The following is a 23,865-nucleotide window of genomic DNA, read 5'->3' as shown; positions in this document are numbered from 1 at the left end:
TGTTGTGTCCTGTGTTGAGGGATCATTTTCAATTTTTGAAGCCTGAGGAGGTGGACAAGATGCTTGCATCTGTGTGATCCATCATATGACCCTTGCCCATCATGGCTTCTTCAAGCTAGCCGCGGAGGACTGACCGGTTGGATAAGGGTGGTGGTGTATGCATCACTGCAGGACAGTGTGGTCCTGCATTGCCTTGAAGGAGGCAATGGTGTGACCACTCCTGAAAAAACCTTCCCTTGATCCAGAGATTATACTATCACTTGGTCACAAATACCCCCTTTTGGGCTAAGGTGCCCAAGAGAGTGCTGGCATTTCAGCTGCAGGTGGTCTTGATTTAAACTGATTATCTTGATCCATTCCAGGCCTGGTTTTGGGATAGAATTGGACTTGGTCACCCTGATGATGACCTTCTTTGGGAGTGGGACAGGGGAGTGTGACCCTGTTAATTCTTCTTTATCTCTCAGCAGCCTTTGATACCGTTGACCACGGTATCCTCCTGGACAATGAGTTAGGAGTTCAGGGCACCATCTTACAGTGGTTCATTTCTTACTTACAAGGTTGGGTCCAGAGAATAACATTGGGTGACTGTGCCTTTGTTCAACTGTAAGTTCAACTGTGAGGTGGTGCCACATGGCACTATTCTGTTCTCAATGCTGTTTAATATTTACATGAAGCAGCTGGGAGTGGCCATTAGGAGATTTGGGGTATTGTGTCATCAGTAACACTCAGCTCTATTTCTCTGTAACATCTGAATCTGGAGAGGCCGTGCATGTCCTAAACCAGTGCCTGGATGCAGTTATGGGCTGGATGAGGGCTAATAAGCTGAAGCTGAATCCTGACAAGACAGAGACCCTTATGGATGGGTGGTTCCCAGGTCCAGGAATTGGGTTGTTCCCCTGTTCTGGATGGGGTTGCACTCCTTCTGAAGGAACAGGTGCATAGTCTGGAGTGCTTCTGGATCCATTTTGTCACTAGAGTCCCAGGTGATGTCAGTGGCTCAGAGCGCCCATTACTACCTTTGGGTGGTACACCAGCGATGCCCATTCCTGGATAGGGATAGCCTAGCCACTGGTAGCCTCATGGTTAGACTACTCTAATGTGCTCTACATGGCATAGTCCTTGTGCCTGATTTGGGAGTTGCAGCTGGTGCAGAACGCAGCAGCTAGGTTGCTCAGTGGAGCACCTAGATATACACATATGACACCTGTGTTATAAGAATGCACTGGCTGCCTATTAGCTACCAGGCCATGTTCAAGGTTTTGTTGCTAACATAAAAAGCCCTTAATGACTAGGATATCTAATTGATCAACTTCCCATATACCCAGCAAACCCCTGAGATGATCTGAGGAGCCTTACTGGTTGTTCCATGGCCAATGAAATTTCATCCAGTAGCAGTACATAAGCGGGCCTTCTCAGTGGTAGCACCCACCATTTGGAACATTCTTCCACATGTGATTTGAGTTCGAAATGGTAGCAAGTTTTAAACACACCTATTCACACAGGCTTTACCTGACCAGTGTTACCACCCTGTTTTATTGTTGTTATGATGAAATGTATTTAAATATTCTTAACTGTTTTTAAGTATTTGTTATTTTTATCTTCTTGTGTTGTATTTTAATGTAAACTGCTTAGGGATTTTAATATATTAAACAGTATAAAAGTATTATAAATAAAAATTAATAAATAAGAAAAAAATTAGGATTGAAAGTCCTGGGAAATTTTTTGAAAATATTTACCTGGTGCCAGAAAGACCATAACATATGCTATGTGAGCTTCTCTGGGCAGGGCATTCCACAACCAGGACACCACCATTGAAAAGGCCCTGCCTCTAGTAGCCACCTGCCACACTTAATTTGGTGGGGGAACCTGGGGAAGGGCCTCAGAAGTTGATCGTAAGGCCTGGGTAGGTATATGTGTGAGGAAGTGATCCTTCAGGTAACGTGGCCCCAAGTTATTTAGGGCTTCAAAGGTTAATAGCAGCAGTTTGAATTGGATCCAGAAATGACCTGGAAACTAGTGCAGGCAGCAAAGTACTGGCATAATATGACTGTATCTCCCAGTACCAGTTAAGAGTCTTGCTGCCCTGCAACTCAGGTTTCCAGAATGTTTTCAAAGGCAGCCCCATATTTAACAGATTGCAGTGCTAAAATGGAAAGTTATGTGTGCTAGCAAGGCTGTCTTTGTCCTGATAGGGTCACAGTATATCAGCCTAAGCTGATAAAATGTGCTCTGAGCCACTTAGGCTATTTATGCCACCTAGGCTATGACTGACAATGCTGGATCCAAAAACATCACCAAATTGTGCACCTGCTCCTTTAGCAGGAGTGCAGCCTCCTCCAGAACGGACTGAACAACCTTTAGAGCCCTATTTTTTTGAAAAACAAAAACCTAGTGTACTGTTTTAGTGCTCTCTGAAAGAAAGGCTACCCTTAGATTGTCTAGTAAATAATTCTAATACTGTAATAAAACCAGAAGATAAAGGTGGCACCATAGTTACCTTGATTTAGGGAGATTATCAGAGGGAGCGATTCTATGGCCGCTAGACAGCGGCTAGACGGCCATAGAACACATTGTTTTCTGGGAACCGACCTTCCCTACCTTCTGCGCTACCTTGGAGGCAGCGTGGAATAGCCCTATCCTCCGTGCTCACAAGAGGAGTGTGGAGTGGCAGAAAAGGGGCGTGGCTGGGGGTGTTCCGGCGGGGGAAATGCCTGTACAACACATCCTATCTGTCGTACAGCAGCCTCCTTCCCAGCTCCATCCTCCCACAGCTAGACGGCCTCAACTGGCTGTCTAGCCAAAAATGCAGGGCAGGAGGAGCACGGAGGGAATGATCCCCTCTGTGCTTCTCCTACCCTGCTTTGGATAGGCAGTCGCCTCCGAGTTCGGAGGCGGCTGTCTATCCGGATAGGATTGTGCCCTGAAGGAATCATAGAATAGTAGGGTTGGAAGGGGCCTACAAGGCCATCGAGTCCAACCCCCTGCTCAATGCAGGAATCCAAGTCAGAGCATCCCTGACAAATGGCTGTCCAGCCTCATCTTGAAGGCCTCCAGTGTGGGAGAGCCCACCACCTCCCCAGGTAATTGGTTCCATTGTCGTATTGCTCTTACAGACAGGAAGTTTTTCCTGATGTTCAGCCGGAATCTGGCTTCCTGTAACTTGAGCCCATTATTCCATGTCCTGCACTCTGGGATGATCAAGAAGAGATCCTGGCCTTCTTCTCTGTGACAACCTTTCAAGGACTTGAAGAATGCTATCATATCTCCCCTCAGTCTTCTCTTCTCAAGGCTAAACATGCCCAGTTCTTTCAGTCTCTCTTCATAGGGCTTTGTTTCCAGTCCCCTGATCATCTTTGTTGCTCTCCTCTGAACCCTCTCCAGTTTGTCTGCATCCTTCTTAAAGTATGGTGCCCAGAACTGGACAAAGTACTCCAGATGAGGCCTAACCAGTGCTGAGTAGAGGGGAATTAGTACTTCCTGGGATTTGGAAGTGATGCTTCTATGAATGCAGCCCAAAAGAGCATTTGCCTTTTTTGCAGCCACATCACATTGTTGGCTCATGATCGACAACAATTCCAAGATCCTTCTCGCTTGTAGTGTGGTTGAGCCACGTATCCCCCATCTTGTAACTGTGCATTTGGTTTCTTTTTCCTAGGTGCAGAACTTGGCATTTGTCCCTATTAAATGTCATTCTGTTGTTTTCTGCCCAGCGCTCCAGTCTATCCAGATCACTTTGAATTTTGTTTCTGTCTTCCAAAGTATTAGCTATCCCTCCCAATTTTGTGTCATCTGCAAATGTGATTAGCATTCCCTGCACCTCCTCCTCCAAGTCATTCATAAAAATGTTGAAGAGCACTGGGCCCAAGGCTGAGCCCTGCGGTACCCCACTCGTTACCTCTCCCCAGTTTGAGAAGGTCCCATTGATAAGCACTCTTTGAGTCCGATTCTGTAGCCAACTGTGGATCCACCGGATCGTTGTTTCATCTAGCCCACTTTGAGCTAGTTTGCTCATCAGGATATCATGGGGCACTTTGTCGAAAGCTTTGCTGAAGTCGAGGTATATGATGTCTACAGCATTCCCACGGTCTACAAGGGAGGTTACTTGATCAAAAAATGAGATCAGATTTGTCTGGCAGGACTTGTTTTTGACAAATCCATGTTGGCTTCGAGTAATCACGGCATTGTTGCCAACGTGCTTCCAGATGGATTGCTTTATGATCTGCTCCAGAATTTTCCCAGGGATTGATGTCAGACTGACTGGTCTGTAGTTCCCAGGTTCCTCCTTTTTACCCTTTTTGAAGATAAGGACAACGTTAGCCCTCCTCCAGTCATCTGGCAGTTCCCCCGTCCTCCATGATTTCTCAAAGAGAATAGACAGCGGTTCTGAGAGTTCTTCTGCCAGTTCCTTTATGACTCTAGGATGCAGTTCATCTGGCCCTGGAGATTTGAACTCATTCAAAGTAATGAGGTGTTCCTTGACCATATGCCTGTCGATCTCAAGCTGCAATCCTGCCCCTTCAGCCTGTACTTCGCCTTTGCCAGGGGCAAAGTCTTCTCTTTTGGTCTTCTCTTTTGGGAGAAGACTGAGCCAAAGGAGAAATTGAGCACCTCTGCCTTTTCTTTGTCATCTGTTATCGTTTTGCCATCCTTATTTAATAGCTGAACCACCATTTCTTTCCTCTGCCTTTTACTATGCACGTAGCTGAAGAAAGCCTTTTTGTTGTTTTTAACATCCCTTGCTAACCTCAGCTCATTCTCAGCTTTAGCCTTCCTGACGCCATCCCTGCAATTCTGTGCTATCTGCCTGTACTCTTTGTTACTTGGCCTTCTTTCCACTTCCTATATGTGTCCTTTTTTGTTTTCAGGTCATCCCTAAGCTTTTTGTGAAGCCACATTGGCTTCTTCTGTTGTCTTCCACCTTTTCTTCTTGTTGGAATTGCTTGTGATTATGCCTTGAGAATTTCCTTTTTTAAAAGCTCCCACCCATCTTGGACTCCTTTTCTGTTTTCTGGAAGTACATAAACAACTTAAGGCACAATTCTGTGCATGCTTAGACAGAAAAAAGTCCTACAACTCCCAGCATTCCCCTGCCAGCATGGCTGGCTGGGGAATGCTGGGAGCTGTAGGACTTTTTTCTGTCTAAACATGCATAGGATCGCACCCTTATTGATCCATCCTTATATGGGTATTAATCATAATCTGACAAAAGACATCGCATTTATTATTAAAATTCTGATTCAAGAAGCAATATCCTTGGGATATATGAACAATCACACTGGGCAATATCCGATGAGAAAGTATGTCAGTGTTCCAGGATTTCATACACTTCCAAAGATTCATGAAGAAGGTCCCCCCACCCCAGTAGATTTATCGTATTGGACTAAGGAGCCAAAACAAAACAAACATAGTCCCTCATACAGTAAAGGCACAAACTACTTCATTAAAGCTGTTGAATGTTTACATGTAGAGGATGGCTCGTATCTAATCACAATTGATGTCAATTCCCTGTATACGCCTGTTCCTCATGGAAGACTCTGTGTCAGGGTTGTCTCTGAGCACATAGAGTGGTAGAACAGTTCAGATTCTGAGGAAGAGCTGCTAAACGTGGAGGAGGAACTTTCCCAGGCTTCAGAGGTACAGCTGGATGGAGAGGGCCCTCCTTCTCACATCTCTGTGATAGATAACAAACGGGGGGAAGCGGGGGCAGGAGAACCTGAACTCGTAGATGTCAGGCGCAGATGCAGACACAAGCAGGAGATGGCAGGGGCAGAGCTTAGATGGTCTGCCCGACCGGCTCAGCATCAACAGCTGCATCTAGAGGTGTCACAGGAGAGAGGAAGATATTCCCCTCCCACCCCTTAAGTTAGGATAGTTTGCCACCTTTTCCCATACGGTGGTCAACTTTCATAGCTTCCTTTTGAACTCATTGAAGGCTTTTCTGTTGTAGTCTGTGAGTCACTAGCAATTTGCATCTGTATACCTCATTAGAGTAAATGGATTAAAGCTGTGGAAATAACATACTCTTGTCTGTGTTTTGATTTGGCTTTTGGAGTTCTCAGCAAGGCAAAAACGGAATCCTTACACCCTGACACTCTGCTCTGGTAGATATATTGATAACACTTATACTGTTACATGTCAAGACTGTCCAGTGGATGATGTTTTTGTATGCATGAATACAGTGGATCCCAATATAAAATTTAAAGGATCTGTGGGAAACACCTTTTCTGGATGTGATGCTTTACAATTCAAAAGGACAAATTTATGTAAGGAATTAAAGAAAACCAACAGACAGAAATACCAACATTAATTAAGAACATAAGAAGAGCCATGCTGGATCAGACCAAGGGTCCATCTAATCCAGCATTCTGTTCACACAGTGGCCAACCAGCTGTCGACCAGAAACCCACAAACAGGGCATGAGCGCAACAGCACCCTCCCATCCATGTTCTCCAGTAACTGGTGTACTGCCTCTGGTACTGGATGTAGCACATAGCCATCAAGCCTAGTAGCCATTGATAGCCTTCTCCTCCAGGAATTTGTCTAACCCCCTTTTAAAGCCATCCAAACTGGTGGCCATCGTTACATCTCGTGGTAGCAAATTCCATACTTTAACTATGCACTGTGTGAAGAAGTACTTCCTTTTATCTGTCCTCAATCTCCCACCAGTCAGCTTCATGAGATGACCTTGGGTTCTAGTATTATGAGAGAGGGGAAAAAAGGTCTCCCTGTCCACATTCTCCACACCATGCGTAATGTTGTCCACCTCTATCATGTCTCCCCTTACCCTCCTTTTTTCCAAGCTAAACAATCCCAGCTGTTGTAACCTTCCCTCACAGGGGAGATATTCCAGCCTGTTGATCATTTTAGTTGCCCTTTTCTGCATGTTTTCCAGCTTACAATATATATATATATATATATATATATATATATATATATATTAGGAGCGGTGACCAGAACTCTACAGAGCATTCCAACAGTGGTTGCACCATAGATATGTATAAGGGCAGTATGAAATCGGCAGTTTTATTCTCAGTTCCTTTCCTAATTATACCTAACATGAAATTTGCCTTTTTTGCAGCACCTGCACACTAGGTTGACATTTTCACTGAGCTGGCCACCACAGCACCAAAATCTCTGTTTTGGTCAGTTACCACCAGCTCAGATCCCATCAGCTTATACTTGACGTTGGGATTCTTTGCCCCAACTTGCATCACTTTACACTTGCTTACACTGAACCACGTAATCCCTTTTTGTTTTAACCACCCTAAATAATTTGGGGTGATCAGCAAACCTGGCTACTTCACTGCTCACTCCTAATTCCAGAAAATTCATGAACAGGTTGAAAAGCATTGGTCCTAATACAGATCCCTGTGGGACCCAGCTATTTACTTCCCTCCTTTGGGAGAATTGACCATTTATTCCTACGTTCTGCTTTCTGTTCTTTAACCAGTTACTGATCCATAGGAGGACCTGTGCTCTTATTCCGTGACTGCTAAGTTTGTCAAAAGACTTTTGGAAGTCCAAGTAAACAATGTCTACTCTTAAAGAAGCCCTCCTTGGATCCTCAAGTTTTGAACAACTTTCGCCCAGTCTCAAATCTGTCATTTTTGGGCAAGGTGATTGAGCGGGTGGTGGCGGTGCAGTTGAAGGCACACTTGGAAGAAACTGATTATCTAGACCCATTTCAGTCGGGCTTCAGGCCTGGGCATGGGACAGAAACGGCCTTGGTCGCCTTGGTAGATGATATGAGGAGGGCTCTGGATAGGGGTGAATGCTCCTTCCTTGTTCTCCTCGACCTCTCAGCGGCTTTCGATACCATTGACCACAGTATCCTCCTGGACCGCCTGGAGGGGTTGGGCATTGGGGACTCCGTATTGCGGTGGTTCCAGTCCTTCCTCTCCGAAGGGTACCAGAGGGTAGCACTGGGAGAGGAGGTTTCGGACCCGTGGCCACTTACTTGTGGGGTGCCACAGGGTTCCATCCTCTCCCCGATGCTATTTAACATCTATGTGAAGCCGCTGGGGGCTATCATCAGGAGGTTTGGGGTGCAGTGTCATCAATATGTGGATGACACGCAGCTCTACCTCTCGTTTAAATCTTCACCAAGGTTGGCCGTAGAATCCCTGTCCAAATGTCTGGAGACGGTGAGTGGCTGGATGGGGAGGAGCTGAAGCTGAACCCTGACAAGACCGGGGTACTTTTGGTGGGAGACAAGAGGAGGCTGGGGGATGTTGACCTGGTGTTGAATGGGGTACGGCTACCCTTGAAAGACCAGGTCCGCAGCCTGGGGGTCATTTTGGACTACCAGCTATCCACGGAGGCTCAGGTGTCAGCTGTGAGCCGGACAGCGCTGTATCAACTCCATCTGATACGGCGGCTGCGCCCCTTCCTTCCCGAGCATCTGCTCCCATCGGTAGTACATGCACTGGTCTCCTCTCGTTTAGACTACTGTAATGCGCTCTACGTGGGGTTACTCTTGAAGACGGTTCGGAAACTGCAGCTGGTACAGAACGCGGCGGCTCGCCTGATTAAAGGCAGCCGCCGGCGAGATCACATCACTCCAGTGCTGAAGGAGTTGCACTGGTTACCAGTTGTTTTCCGGGCCAAATTCAAGGTGTTGGTTTTGACCTTTAAAACGCTATATGGTTCTGGCCCAGCCTATCTTAAGGAGTGCCTCCAGCAGCACCAGACAGGCCGCTTAACAAGATCAGCCTCGGATGGCCTTCTCTCTGTCCCATCAGCCAGGACAGCTAGACTGGTGGGGACGAGGGAGAGGGCCTTTTCTGTGGTGGCCCCCACTCTGTGGAACTCCCTCCCTAGGGAACTCCGTCATGCCCCCTCTTTAATGAGCTTCCATCGTGCATTAAAAACGCTGTTGTTCAGGCAGGCGTTTGGGGTGGGTTAGGGTATTTTAGAAAATGTTTTTATTGTAGAATTTTATTGTTTTAAACTGTTTTTATTGTGTGTTGTACATCGCCCAGAGTGGCTGGGTGACCAGCCAGATGGGCGATTAATAAATTTAATAATAATAATAATAATAATAATAATAATAATACTGGATCACTCCTGTCTACATGTTTATTGACTCTCTCAAAGAAGTCTAAAAGGTAGTGAGACAGGACTTAGCTTTGCGGAAGCCGTTGTCGATACCTTTTCAGCAGCACTTGTCCTTTTATATGCTTACTAATTTTATCTTCAATAATGCTTTCAACAAATTTACCTGGAACAGACATTAAGCTAACTGGCCTGTAATTTCCCAGATCCCCCCTGGATTCTTTCTTAAAAATTGGTGTTACATTGGCTTATCTTCCAGTCCTCTGGTACAGAGGCTGACCTTAGGGACATGTGGCTTTCTGCAAGTTGGTGTTCATTTTTGTTCTCCTCAACTGGGCAAGAATTCAATTTCTGAAGGAAGCCTTCTTTTCTTTAAAAGCTTCCTTGATGCTGCTTGTTAACCATGCTGGTGACCTCTTGGACTTGGTGCTACCTTTCTTAACATGTGATATACATTTTATCACCCAGTTCATTTGCACAGTTCTTAAGATTAAAATTTAACTGCTCCAATGTACAGGCGTATAATCAATGTAGATATTACTATGTTCAGCAATTGAGACTACGAGGGTTCACTCAGAGGGTTACAAAGAGAGTGAAAGGTAGACCTGACAGGTATCATAAGAATGAGCTTTTCATTATGAACCAAAAAATAGGTTCATAATAATAAAAAAATGTTTTGGTCATCAGAATATAACATGTCCTTTGCTATCAAATGTATCATTCTAAAACATTGGCATCTAGTTAGAGATATCACAGAATGTCAAAATTTACCAACTATAGGGTATGGTAGATGATGTAACTTAAAAGATAAAATTGTACATTCAGATTTAATTCATAATAGGATTAGACACCCATTACAAGTGAACATTTTAAATATGGGGAGTATGTTTGCTGTGCACAATCCTTACAGCTGAAAACAATTTACAAATCTGAAAGATGTAAAGGTTTTCAGATTAAGAGATTTTACCACCACTCAATCTAACAATGTGGTTTATGTAATATTGTATCCCTGCTCATTATGTCGGACCAATGGGTAGGGCCTTCGGATTACAAATCAGTGAACAAAAAAGTAAGATTAGGATGAAGACTCCTGACGGCCCATTAACATCACATTTGTTGGAATAGAATACAACCCTTCACCTGAAGATCTGAAGATTGTTTTTGTTGTTGTTTGCTATTGAGCAGGTGCAGACTTTCATTTATAGAGGGCAGGATCCACATGTTTTACTCTGTCAGCAAGAAGCATTTAGGATTTTTAATTTACAAATAATGACTCCTTATGGGCTTAATAACAAATTTGATTTATCTATGTTTCTGTACGAAGACAGAAGCTATAAGGGATAATGTCCATTTCCAATTGCAAACTACTGTTTCTTTAAGTACTACATTGGTCTTTAAGGGAGTGAGAACTGCAGTGGAGATAGAGGGTTTCTCCACACGGGGCTTATGTCATGCGATCAAGATTGGTTACTCACAGAAGTTTGCAGGTCCTTTACATGATGTGGTCAATCTCCAGGGCCCCTCCCACAGTTTATGACCTTTATCCCAACTTTGTAAAGCACGGGGAAAGTCCGATTTTTCTCTATGAAGCGCTATGAAGTGCATTACTTGCTGGGTGTACTTCCGTAATGGTGCTATAACAGCAGCACCATCTAGTGGCTGTAAAATGAAACATATAGAACTTGCCGAGAAATAAGAACAGCACATGTCAGCCTGTGTAAAGGAGCTGATCTTAATCCTGCAAAGAATCCGGAAGCAGAAGCCCCAGTAAGGGTGCGGGATTTTAGCCTCGTGTGGTAAAGCCCAGGTTCAGTTTATTTTGGGGCTGCAGTCAGTCTGTCCTTGGGCTGTGGTAAGAGGAGTGGATTATGAGACAACCTGTTTGGGATAAAAAAAAGTGTTTGATGTTCGGTTGGTAAGAGTTATTTGTTTGGTATATAGTGATATTTGGAATTAAGGGTGCAATCCTATGCATGTTTAGACAGAAAAAGGTCCTACAACTCCCAGCATGCCCCAGCCAGCCATGCTGGCTGGGGCATGCTGGGAACTGTAGAAATTTTTCAGTCTAAACATGCATAAGATTGTGCCGTAAGGGGAGTACATAGTGGCTATACTTTTTTAGAAGGGTGTGGACTTTTTGGTTATCACTGAAGGAACAGGAGGATCTCAATCAGATCCTCAATCAGAGCCAAACAAAAAGAACAAAATTTTTTTCCCAAGGACTTTGAACTTCTTCATACAGTAACTCGATAAAGACTCAGCATAGTCAAAATGGACTTTTACCAGAACGCCATAGTTATTGGAGCCTGGAACTTGAGTTTCTATTGTGTAGTTTTTAGAATCCTTATGTAATGTGAAAAGTTCCCAAATGTGTGACAGATTCACCTAACATTATTTGAGAAGAAAGTACTCTTAGGGACAATCCCACAGTTGCTGGTGTATTGTGTCCTTTCTTGGGAAGACTATTATCTTGAAAGGCGGCTAAGAAATGTGTCAAAATAATAAATAAAACCCCAGTCATGCCAATAACATATATTCAATTGTGCTAGTTTAAATAAACAATTTGCCAAATTATCTTTCAGTATTTATAAAGAAATGAAAAATAAACAACAAATACCTGGTATATTTCTATAGGCTTTGTCTCCATGTTTAGATCCCAAACTTTGACAGTGAGGTAATCCCTTGCTAACATATATCGTCCACTGTGGCTGAATTTGACATCTGACACAGAAGAAATAATTTCAGAGAAAAATGAGCGGCTACTGGGGTCTTCTGGTTCTTCAAAAACTGGTGAGGCAATAAAGAGAAAAGTGTGACTATACAGAAATACTTAAGAACACATATACACCGTTGCCCTTTGTATTTTACTGGGACAGTTCAAATTAGTTAAAAACATGAGATCAGGAGTGGGCAACACATGGCCCATGGGCCACAGAAGCCCCCATCTTTTTTGTGGCTGCCACTGCTCCCAAATTGCCATTGCTATGCCACCAGATTTTGGTAGTGCACAGTCGTGACAAGAAAAAAGCCCTGCATTTTTCCTTTAAAGAAGACCCATGAGGAGCAGGCACCTTATTTTGATCAAAAATCACACTCCCCCAAGGCTTCTGGTATATGAGTACATTCCAAGGTAGGCAAATTTGGGTAAATGGAAATAATTTAAAGGACACTTAAATCCTTGCTGAATTAATACTGTTGTTTAATTTAAATGGAACTTGAAAGGATCCCTTTCACAATATGTCACTCAACAATTTAAAAGGTAATTAAATTACCCTTGCTCAACTAGAAGGCTACTCAAAAATTTAAAGGATAACTATGATATCCTTGCTCAATCAAGAAGCTACCTTAGAGTTATGGAGGGTCCCTATATTTGGCTTAAGGTTCTAGGGTGTGGCTTGTCTCTGGCATTGGAAAGCACTGAATCACAATCAAACATCAAGATAGAAGGAGTACAGTTTGCTTTTATTAATCCAAAGGACAATTTCACACTTGAACACACATCATATACCCTTAATACAAAGATAAAAGAAGGAATATTTGCTGGCGAAGGACTCCTCTCGAGAACCCCTAATCCAGGGCTGTTTTTCTCTCATAGAGTCCTCTCCTTCTTCTCTCTGCCCTCCCCAGCCCCCCACCCCCACTGCCTTTTCCGGCTGCTGCCACCAAACTGACTGAGTTACTAACTTATCTGAGTCTGATGGTGGCTAGTGTGTCCTTGGTTGCTGTGCAGCTCCAGAACTGTCTGGGCTTGCTGAGGGGCAGGGCTCGAGGAGGCTGAAGTGGCGGCCTGTCAACAAGCAGGAGAGCGCTGCTCTCCAGCTCAGTGTCAGCATCTCCACTCCAGCAGCAGCTTCGAGAGGGCAGCCACCAAGCCCTCGAAGCCTGGCCCACGTGGCTCCTTCCCCGAAACCGTAGAGCAATGGGGCAGTTGCTGGCACAACATTAGCAGCAACGCCCAGGCACCTCCTCCAGCCCAGAGGGAGGGAAGGCTGCAAGAGATTAAAGTAACCCTTTGCTGGAGGAGGTGGGGCTCTCCGGGTGGGGGGAGGGGGGAATTCGCCGCTCTTCTTGCTCCATGGCTGGTGCTTAATGATAGCAGTGGAGAGAGTAGCTGCTGCTGCAGCCTGCGATGCTGTGCAGCCACAGCCTCTCAGGCTCTTCCAGCCACCTGCCCCACAGCAGTAGGCTGGGACATGGCTCCAAAAAAAGTAACGGGTTTTCAACCGGTGAGACCCTCCAGGACCACACCACTGGTTACCCCTGGCCTCATCTAATCTTTCATCACAGTGGGCCTGTTCACACGTGCAGGGGGAGAGGGTGGTTAGGGTAACTACGGAGGGGGGGGTAGCGAAACCATGATGCACGGTCTGCCAGATGATCATGGAATGCCACATGGTTCCACTAACCACCCCTCTCCGTAGTTACCTAGCAATCTTCCCAGGGTTGTTCCTGAGCATCCTGCCATCCTCTGTGGTGTGAATGGTCTCCTGATGGCTGCTCTGGCGGCCAAAATGGCCACAGAGCAATGGAGAAAGTCTGCAGCTGCTAGAGTGTCACTGGCAGTGGCAGACATTCTAGACAGCGAACTCTATGGTCATGGCCTGGAAGTCCTCTGTGGCACATTTTAACCACCAGGGAGCCCACCAGATGACCAGGTAAGCCACTCTGGGGCCCCTTAATCCTTTTGCGGGGGGGATAGTCAGGGTGGCTTTCTAACCATGGGGAACATGGTTTTCTCCCCCGCCCTCCCCGGACATGCAAAGCCACTGTGGTTAGCAGAAATTCCCTAACCATCATGGCTTCGTGTTACATGTGAACAGGGCCAGTGACTGTGCACCAAGACTAGTTTTGACATGCTTTAGAAAACTAAGGGGATGCTGTATGCAAAAAACATCAAAAGGGGGGGGGGGAATCCAAAAGCATCTGAGTATGGACTGTAATCATAATTTATTTATTACGCAGATCTCTAAAATACTCGTGGGCTATAGAAATATTTATTATGCAGATCTCTAAAATGCTCAATGTGTTTCGAGACTAGGCCTCTTTCTCAGGAGCAACTGATCTGCTTAAAATTTGTTTAAAAATATACATATTTTGTTGTATAATAAGTTTACATATACAATTTTTGAAAATCTTAAAAATTAGTTCTCAACCACGATATTTAGAGCTATTTTCCTTTACAACATATACACTTGATAAAAACCATACTCATATCATATAATAGTGGGAAGTGAGACATGCTTCTTTATATTCTTTCTATTAAATCTAATAATTATAAAAATAGTATATATGCTTCAAAGTAATATTTACAAACGTATAACAAGTCCTCTAAATGTCATGGTTTGGAATGAATTTTTAAGAAAGGGAGAGAACTGTCTGGGAGGAAGGTCCTCCCCCCCACCCCCCCCGGTGCATGGTGGTACCGACCTTAAGACCTGAATCAAAGGTTTATTATAAAGAGAAGAGATTGCCAAATATATGGCTTTGATATATAATGGAGAAGTTGGTTAGATTAACCCGACTAACTAGATACATAACCAGGAGGTAGACAAGGAAAACGAGAGATGGAGGCAGGGAAGTTACAGTTGCCAGCTAAAGGCATGGGGAGGGTGAATGCAGAAAAATTTGTGTTGTATAGATAGTAGGAATGACTGCAAGAAACCACAGGCCTCAAACGCAACTCTTTTTTATTCAGCACACACAGAAGTGAAGAATTTAGCAGACGCTCCACCCACTGTTGCTGCTCCCAATTCTACAGGAGCTGCCAAGATTCAAAAGCAATAACTAACCCACAGTACCCCCTAGAATACATAACATTCCTTCCCCCTTAGCTATCATAGGTCGTCTCTACACCAGCTTAAAATCTTGCATTTAAAACGGGGCTTTCTGCTTCCGTTTTAAATGCAGGATCACGACGACTCCCTTTTTCACTTGCTTCCTTTCCTCCCCCCCCTTCCCCCCTCCTTCTCCCCCGTAGCTGAGTCTTCCGTTATCTTTCATTGATCTCGCTCCTCTTCTTGCCGTTTTAACTCTTTTGACGCGGGGAACTGAAGCAGAACACAACAGGGTAATTTGATAGCTCATTATCTGTTATCTATTTAAAACAGAACACAGGGCATTTAGTGTAGGAGATGCCTGGGATGATCACTATGTCATGTAAAGAGCCCACAAACTTCCGTGAAGGAGCAATCTCAATCACAGGATAAAGCCTGGTGTGACGGAGCCCACAGTCTTTCAACCAACGAGGAGGAACCCTTTCACAGCACAGTGTCTGCAATCAACTAGTAAGTGTAGATTGCTTATCATAGAATAGTAGGGTTGGAAGGGGCCTACAAGGCCATCGAGTCCAACCCCCTGCTCAATGCAGGAATCCAAGTCAGAGCATCCCTGACAAATGGCTGTCCAGCCTCGTCTTGAAGGCCTCCAGTGTGGGAGAGCCCACCACCTCCCCAGGTAATTGGTTCCATTGTCGTATTGCTCTGACACTCAGGAAGTTTTTCCTGATGTTCAGCCGGAATCTGGCTTCCTGTAACTTGAGCCCATTATTCCGTGTCCTGCACTCTGGGATGATCAAGAAGAGATCCTGGCCTTCTTCTGTGTGACAACCTTTCAAGTACTTGAAGAGTGCTATCATATCTCCCCTCAGTCTTCTCTTCTCAAGGCTAAACATGCCCAGTTCTTTCCGTCTCTCTTCATAGGGCTTTGTTTCTAGTCCCCTGATCATCTTTGTTGCCCTCCTCTGAACCCTCTCCAGTTTGTCTGCATCCTTCTTAAAGTGTGGTGCCCAGAACTGGACACAGTACTCCAGATGAGGCCTAACCAGTGCTGAGTAGAGGGGAACTAGTACTTCCTGGGATTTGGAAGCGATGCTTCTATGAATGCAGCCCAAAAGAGCATTTGCCTTTTTTGCAGCCACATCACATTGTTGGCTCATATTCAGCTTGTGATCGACAACAATTCCAAGATCCTTCTCGCTCGTAGTGTGGTTGAGCCACGTATCCCCCATCTTGTAACTGTGCATTTGGTTTCTTTTTCCTAGGTGCAGAACTTGGCATTTATCCCTATTAAATGCCATTCTGTTGTTTTCTGCCCAGCGCTCCAGTCTATCCAGATGACTTTGAATTTTGTTTCTGTCTTCCAAAGTATTAGCTATCCCTCCCAATTTTGTGTCATCTGCAAATTTGATCAGCATTCCCTGCACCTCCTCCTCCAAGTCATTAATAAAAATGTTGAAGAGCACTGGGCCCAGGACTGAGCCCTGCGGTACCCCACTCGTTACCTCTCCCCAGCTTGAGAAGGTCCCATTGATAAGCACTCCCCAGCTTGAGAAGGTCACATTGATAAGCTTAGATGGCTTCCTTTCAATAACTGCTGTAGGTAAGGAAGGAGTATTGCTCCCATCACTTAGTGGTTCTGGTGCTTCAGCTGGTGGTGAGAGAAACACATCAGTTCCAGATAGATCTTCAGCAGCTACCTCTGCTGATGACAACCCACTCTGGCCAGAATGCCTTCTCAGCTGGTCAATGTGGCAATGCTACACTGACCCATCTGCACACTGGACCTTGTATGACACTGATCCAGTGACCTCAGTGAAAGAAGAAGGAACCCACCTCAGTCCAGCACCATAGTTCCTAGCAAACACCTGATCTTGTGGGGCAAATGAACGGAGAGTAGGAGCTGAGAAGGCAGCATCCAGAGCTTGCTCCTGTTTGCTTTGTAAGTCTTCAGCTAAGTCTGGGTGGAGATGGTCAAGACACGTGTTTAGACGCTGCCCCATAAGTAACTCTGCAGGACTGACTCCTGTTGTTGCACAAGGAGTAACATGTTGAGCAATGAGAAACCTGGCAAGGCATGTTGGCCAGTCTCCTCCTGCAATGCGCTTCAGGGCATCTTTTGTTGTCTGCACCATCTGTTCAGCTTGGCCATTTGCTTGGGCATGACGAGGTGCAATGGTGACAGCCCGAATAAGGTTCTTGTCCGCAAATGATTTAAATTCAGCAGATGTAAAAGCTGTCCCATTGTCTGTCCCTATAGTATCAGGCAACCCATGGGTTGCAAATAAGTGGTGCAGTGCTGTGATTGTTGCAGTGACTGTTTATAATGGTACTGAGACTACTTCAAGCCACTTCGAGTAAGAATCTACCACAACCAAGAAGTTTTTTCCTTGAAATGGTCCTGCAAAATCAATATGGATTCTTGACCAGGGCTTCTTGGTCACTTCCCATGGAAAAATAGGTGCCCTTGGCAAATTGTGCCTAGTACCTTGACAAGTACTGCACTCATTTACAGTTTCTTCAATATCTGAGTCAATACCGGGCCACCAGATATAGCTCCTGGCCAATGCTTTCATGCAAATAATCCCTGGATGAGCTGCATGCAGTGTGGTCAAGATTGATGAACCTTATCTGGAATAACAACACAGTTTCCCCATAACAGACATCCCTTATGGGTAGACATCTCATGCTGATGGCATTTGAATGGCTTAAATTCCTCTGTCAGTTCCTCATCCAGCCATCCCCTCCATACCCAGTTTAAAAACACGGGCCAGTACAGGATCTCGAGCAGTCAGCCTAGCAATTTCATCAGCCTGAAGAGGTGAGTCAGGGAGGGCTTCTAGCATCAAGACTTCCAGTGGAGGAGGTACAACAAAATCTGGAATTTGAAGTGGCATCCAACTCAATCCATCGCCATTAGCGATTGTCTTTCCTGGTTTGTAGACAAGTGTATAATCATAAGCATGGAGCAGAATGTTCCAACTCTGCATGCGGGGTGATAGTACGCAGGGAGTAGGCTTTCCAGGAGAGAAGATTCCTAGGAGAGGCTTGTGGTCCATGCATATTTCAAAAGCATGGCCATAGAGATAGTTGTGAAATTTTTTGACTCCTGCAATAACAGCCAAGGCTTCTCCATCAATTTGTGTGAAGTGTCCTGTTTCAATGCAGGCAAAGGCCTTGGGCAAGGCGCAGATAGTCCCAGGAGCAGCAGCAAGGGAGCAACCAGTTCAGTCCAAGGTCATACACAGGAGTTCCGAGGAGATTTTGCAGGCACAGGCAGAGGTGAAGTCAAAGCAGTCCAAAGGTTAGTTCACAAGCACCTGTTTTATCAAGCGTCAAGGCCAGTCAGGAGGGTGTCCAAAAGCGTTGTCCAGATAGGTAGTCGAGGGTCTAGAAGCCTGACAGATCTGGTATCTTGGAACGCAAAGCCAAGGTTAAGGCACTGTTGTTTGCAGCAGAGAACTGGTGTCAGCAGGGATGAATTTATAGCTGGTCGTTAATCAGCACAGCTGGCTAATTAGGTCGGCATGCTGCTTTTAAGGGAGGCCCCACACCGAGGCTTCCTTTTCTTCTTTTGCTGCTCACGTGTGATTCTACGTCATTCAGAGGGATGGATCAACTCAGGCTCTGCTTCCAGTTCTGTGACAAATAGTGATGCAGTCTCACTGGCTAATGCCTTTTCTTGAGCCATTGCAAATGTCAAGTTTGGCTCGGACAGGAGGCGTTGTAGTGCTTCATCATAAACCCCACAGACAAGGCGATCCCTCAACATATCCTCTAGAAAATCCCTAAAGTTGTAGTTTTGAGAAAGATGACGCAGTGTCAGGGTGGACACTAAGCCCATAGAATCCCAGAGTAGTTCTGATTCTGAGGAAGAGCAGCTGCTCCTGGGAGAGGAGCACGCTCATCCTTCCCAGGGCCAACAGCTGGCAGGGATTCCTCCCACCAGCATTCCTAGCATAGATAGCGGTCCCTGGAGTGAGAGAGCGCGGGAAGCAGACTTGATGGATGCGTGACGCCAACGCAGGGAGCGGCGCCAAATGGAGGGCGCGGAAAGGAGGCGTAGTGCCCGGTTGGCACGCAAACAACGGTTGCGCCCAGAGGATCCAAGGGAAAAGGGAAGGGACTCTCCCTAGCCCATAAGTTCAGGGTCTGCCAGTGATTCTCCTTCAAACGGGGACCAACTGTTCCAACTTAGGGCATAGGTACTCTGCTGCTCATATCTAGTTGCTAACAGTAGAGCTGTTAAGTTGTAAAAGAGGAATAAAGCTTTGAAAAGAATCCCTTTGTCTGTGTCTGGACTTGGCTACTGGATTAGACTGAGAGAGGCCTCCAAGGAGCCCTTGACACGCAGTTGTGCAATATAAGTGGCAATGCCCTCACCAGGTTGCTCCATTTGTTTGTGAAATTTAAGTCTCTGCACAATAACTGAAGGATTTGGTGAGAAATGTATCTTCAATAACCCTAAAAGTTCATCAAATTTCTTAATTTTTCAGGAGTTAGGCAGGAGCAGTGAAGGATCTTCTTATGGCAAATGTCTGTGGCCCACAAACAGTTCAGAGCACAGCTAACTTTTGTTCAGCATTAGCTATCTTATTTGCTTCAAGACAGAATGAAAGCCATTCTCAATAAGAATCCCAGGAAGCAGGTTGACTAACATCTAAGTCTTTGATATGTCCAAGTGCAGCCATTTTGATTTTAATTCTCTCTTTTTTAAACACAGGAGTTACTCAAGTTCTTAAGTGGAACTTAAGTAAGTAAGCTTACTGCTTACCAGTTAGCTGTGTAAATGGATTCACAGTCCTTTCTGCCTGTATAGCTCTCAGAATCCCACCTTCATCGCCACAAAATGTTGTACAGGTAGTAGGAATGACTGCAAGAATCAGCAGGCCTCAAACACACCTGTTCCTGATTCAGCACCCATAACTAACCCACAGTACCCCCTAGAATACATAACAGTTTGAATATAGGAAGTTTATAAATAAATAATATATTTGGTTTGAATGTCTATTAAAAAGAAAAATAAAAGGAAACTTCCTGAAGAAAGACAGTTATAAAGGGAATTACTTATTCACACAGCACATACTTAAATTATGGAATTCACTTCCACAAGATGTAGTGATGGCCACCAATTCAGAGGGCTTTAAAAGGGGATTGGACAAATATGCTACCTCCAGTAACAGAGGCAGTATGCCTATGTACACCAGTTGGTGGGGAACATGGGTGGGAGGGTGAGGTTGCACTTATGTCCTCTTTGTGGGTTTCCTGTGTGTTAATCTGATAATAAAGAGTTAAATAATTTTGTTAACAAAAGACTGAAGAGGCTAATTCAAATTGATGTTTAAGCTGGAATGGTCGGAGTGGGGTTTTGGGGGAGACCTACAATAAGATACCCTACAAGACCCCAGACTCAATTTTTAAGAAGACCCCATACCCATGGGCAAGAAGACCTTGAAATTTTGATTCTATGCCAATTGATGTTATGGCATTATAATACTTCTAACTGTGGGCTCCTTCACACCCAGCTTTTATCCTGCGATTGGGATTGCTCCTTAATGGAAGTTTGTGGGCTCTTTACATGATGCTGTGCCCTTCCAGGGCGTCTCCTGCACTAAATGCCCTTTGTTCTGTGTTTAAATAGATCATAGATAATGAGCTATCAAATTACCCCGTTGTGTGCCCCAAATTACTTCAGTTCCCTCCATCAAGAGAGTTACAGGTCAAGAAGAGGAGCAAGATCAATGGAAGATAATGGAAGACTCAGCTATGGGAGAGAAGGAGGGGGGAAGGGGTGGGGGGAAAAGGAGTGATCCTGCATTTAAAACAGAAGCAGAAAGCCCTGTTTTAAATGCAGGATTTTAGGCTGGTGTAGAGATGCCCTCCCCTTCATGGATCACTGCCTTGTTGTGGCGAAGGGGCTTGCGTAACTCAGTGAAGCCATAAGCTATGCCGTGCAGGGCCACCCAAGACGGACAGGTCATGGCAGAGAGTTCTGACAAAATGTGGTCCACTGGAGAAGGAAATGGCAACCCACTCCAGTATTCTTGCCAAGAAAACCCCATGGAACGTATCACAAGGCTAAAAGAGATGACGCCGGAAGATGAGCCCCTCAGGTCGGAAGGTGTCCAATATGCTACTGGGGAAGAGCAGAGGGTATTTCCAAGTAGCGCCAGAAAGAGTGAAGCGGCTGGGCCAAACCCGAAAGGACACTCAGCTGTGGATGTGTCTGGTGGTGAAAAGAAAATCCGATGCTGTAAAGAACAATATTGTTTAGGAACCTGGAATGTCAGATCAATGAATCAAGGTAAGCTAGAGGTGGTCAAACATGAGATGGCAAGATTGAACATCGACATCTTGGGAATCAGCGAACTAAAATGGACAGGCATGGGCGAATTTAATTCAGGTGACCATCATATCTACTATTGTGGGCAAGAATCCCTTAGAAGAAATGGAGTAGCACTCATAGTCAACAAAAGGGTGGGAAAAGCAGTACTGGGGTACAATCTTAAAAATGATAGAATGATCTCAGTACGAATCCAAGGCAAACCATTCAACATCACAGTAATTCAAGTCTATGCCCCAACCACTGAGGCCGAAGAAGCTGAGGTTGATCGGTTCTATGAAGACCTACAACACCTTCTAGAACTAACACCAAAAAAAGATGTCCTCTTCATCATAGGGGATTGGAATGCTAAAGTAGGAAACGACTGAACGACTGAACAACAACAAGAGATGCCCTAAGACTCTGGAGGATTGTCTTTGAGGAAGCGGGGGGGGGGGGAATGCAGCTGTCTTTGCAAGGGCTTCACAGAGGAAGCTCAATGACACAGTGAGCTGTGTTTGGCAGAAAAGCTGGTATGAGTGTATGAATGAAAGAACAGAAGAACTGCGCATGCTCAGACACCCTCTAGGAGGAGGGAAATTACTGTTTGACACCTTGCAGATAAGAAAATCCCATTACTCAACACTAGTTGGGCGGGGGAAGCCATAGCACTGAGCACAAACAACGATTGGGAGGAGGTGTTGGGATGGATATGACCAAAGATGACCATAAGTTCAAAGAAGATGTACCAGGGAGAAATGCGTCAGTCAAGATAACATGCCCAGATGATATACTTTTAGGCACAATTTAGGAAGGTTCAAATTAACCCATTAGTAGTAATGTCAGAGATGTTCCCAAAACACGTGGGCATAAAATGTGAGATGGTTGGGGGATAGATAGACACTTCAATTCTAATTGGTGAATGAGTGGTCTAACCACTCATGCATCTCATTTTTGATTGGAAGCTGGTTGTTTCGTCATTCATTGGGGCCTCTAAATTTGACTAAAACAAGTGTACAAAAGCACAGGTTGTGAGAACTCTTTACTTCTGTTGCTGCTGCTTCACTTCACTGCCTCGCTGACTCACATATCTGAACCACCAGACCCAAAGATTTGGGTAACTATGGACTTCTTCAGATGCTTAGACTTTAGAACTTGCAAATAATTGTAACCCTTTACCTTCTGAAGTTAGGTCTTAGAATATTTTCTGAGCCTGGGACTTTCTGAAGACGGAACTTAAAATTATTTTCAAATCTTTGGTTTTCCCTTTCACTCTAGCTTCTATCTTTAACTAAATGTAATTCTTCAGATGCATAGAAGAACTTAGTAATGCTTTAACTTAGTTATTTATGTTCGAGTAATGTGCAGGAGGAAGTAAAAGGGAGAATTAATTATTTTTAGCATGCTTTTAGTTTAGTTTTACAATGCAAGAAGACTGCAGGAGGATGGTGAGGAGGAGTCATAACGATAATGGTAGGAGCTCAAGTTGTTATCGTATTTGCTACATCTGTAGTGCCAGCTCTCTCAATAGCAATTTTTTTGCTTAATCTTGTATTTATATTACATTATTTTTAACTGCCGATAGAAAAACTTCAAACGCTCCTATAACCACCATGCTACTTTCCTTAACTGGGGGACATAGGATATTTCAGATTCCTGGATCAGAGGCCAGACACAGTGCTCCAACTTTGGAGCCAGGAAACCGAGCTCCCTCCCACTCCCAGCCAGTACAGAGAGAACTGTGCTGGCTGCTTCTATGAGCTTGCAAATGTGAGCTCGTAGGGGGGTTCAAAGGAGCATGTTCATGGGTGGGAAGGGGAAAAGACTGGGGATGCGAAGATCTGAGTTATCCCCAGCCATCCCCAGCCTCCTTTCCTCCCCCTACCCAAGCCCTCCGCTAGACGGATGAAAACACCTGCCTAGCTAAAATGCAAAGTGGGAGGTGTGATGCGCCTTTGCTCTCCTTTTGATACACCTAAGCCTCCATGTTTGCAGGCTTACGAGTACCCAGGGTGGATCCAACAGGATTGTGCCCTTAATTTACTTTTCAGACTATGGTGATGTTTGTTTAGACTTAGTTTGGTTACCCACTGAGGTGTCTAGAACCCATTTGGTGTGGGCTCTGGAATTAAAGAGGCCCAAATTAACACCGTGGGCAGCTGGTTGGCCACTGTGTGAACAGAATGCTGGACTAGATGGACCCTTGGTCTGATCCAGCATGGCCCTTCTTATGTTCTTAATATCTTTAGATAGCTCCTGCACAATCCTACATGGGCTAAGCAATCCCGACAATCTGGAATAGGACACCACCACAGAGAGCTCCAAATGATACTGGGGCTGGAAGCCAGACACATTTGTCTATATGCTGCTCCAACAAGCAGCAGACCGTAACAAAGCCTTAAGCAGGGGTTTGGATTTTTTTTAGGCTTGTAAGCCCCACTTCCACATGTATGTTGTTTGCTGCACAGAATGTATTATGCCATCTCTTCTGAGTTGTCTGTTTGCTAGTGAAATCCCAGTTCTGAAACCTTGAAGAAATCCCCCTGGTCAAGGGCCCTTAAGGGCTTGCAACTGCCTTCATTCAAAGAAGTATGCATATCCCAGCTCGAATAGTCCAATGCTGCAAATGGTTCTGATGGGCCTCCAGTATCTGTCTTCGAGGAATTTCCAGTGAGATGTGGGTGGGACCAATTATGTATCTGAGTCATCAGCCAA

At 44.9% G+C, this 23,865-nt stretch overlaps 1 protein-coding gene across 3 annotated transcripts in view; it reads right to left on the bottom strand.

Annotated features, from left to right (window-relative positions):
• Window positions 1-23,865, bottom strand: part of PPP2R2C (protein phosphatase 2 regulatory subunit Bgamma) — a 276,527-nt gene that overhangs the window by 33,436 nt on the left and 219,226 nt on the right. For all 3 annotated transcript variants that reach the window (XM_084859919.1, XM_084859920.1, XM_084859918.1), the window contains one exon: window positions 11,672-11,841. In XM_084859919.1, the coding sequence (XP_084716045.1) occupies window positions 11,672-11,841 (170 nt within the window). The remainder of the gene's footprint in view (window positions 1-11,671; window positions 11,842-23,865) is intronic.

The sequence above is a fragment of the Heloderma suspectum genome, chromosome 5, assembly GCF_057233095.1.
Source record: "Heloderma suspectum isolate Gila_16-S chromosome 5, 16-S_ref, whole genome shotgun sequence".
In the NCBI taxonomy this organism is placed as follows: Eukaryota; Metazoa; Chordata; class Lepidosauria; order Squamata; family Helodermatidae; genus Heloderma; species Heloderma suspectum.
Note: the sequence above shows the minus strand (reverse complement) of the source record. Positions and strands in the feature narration are given on the sequence as shown.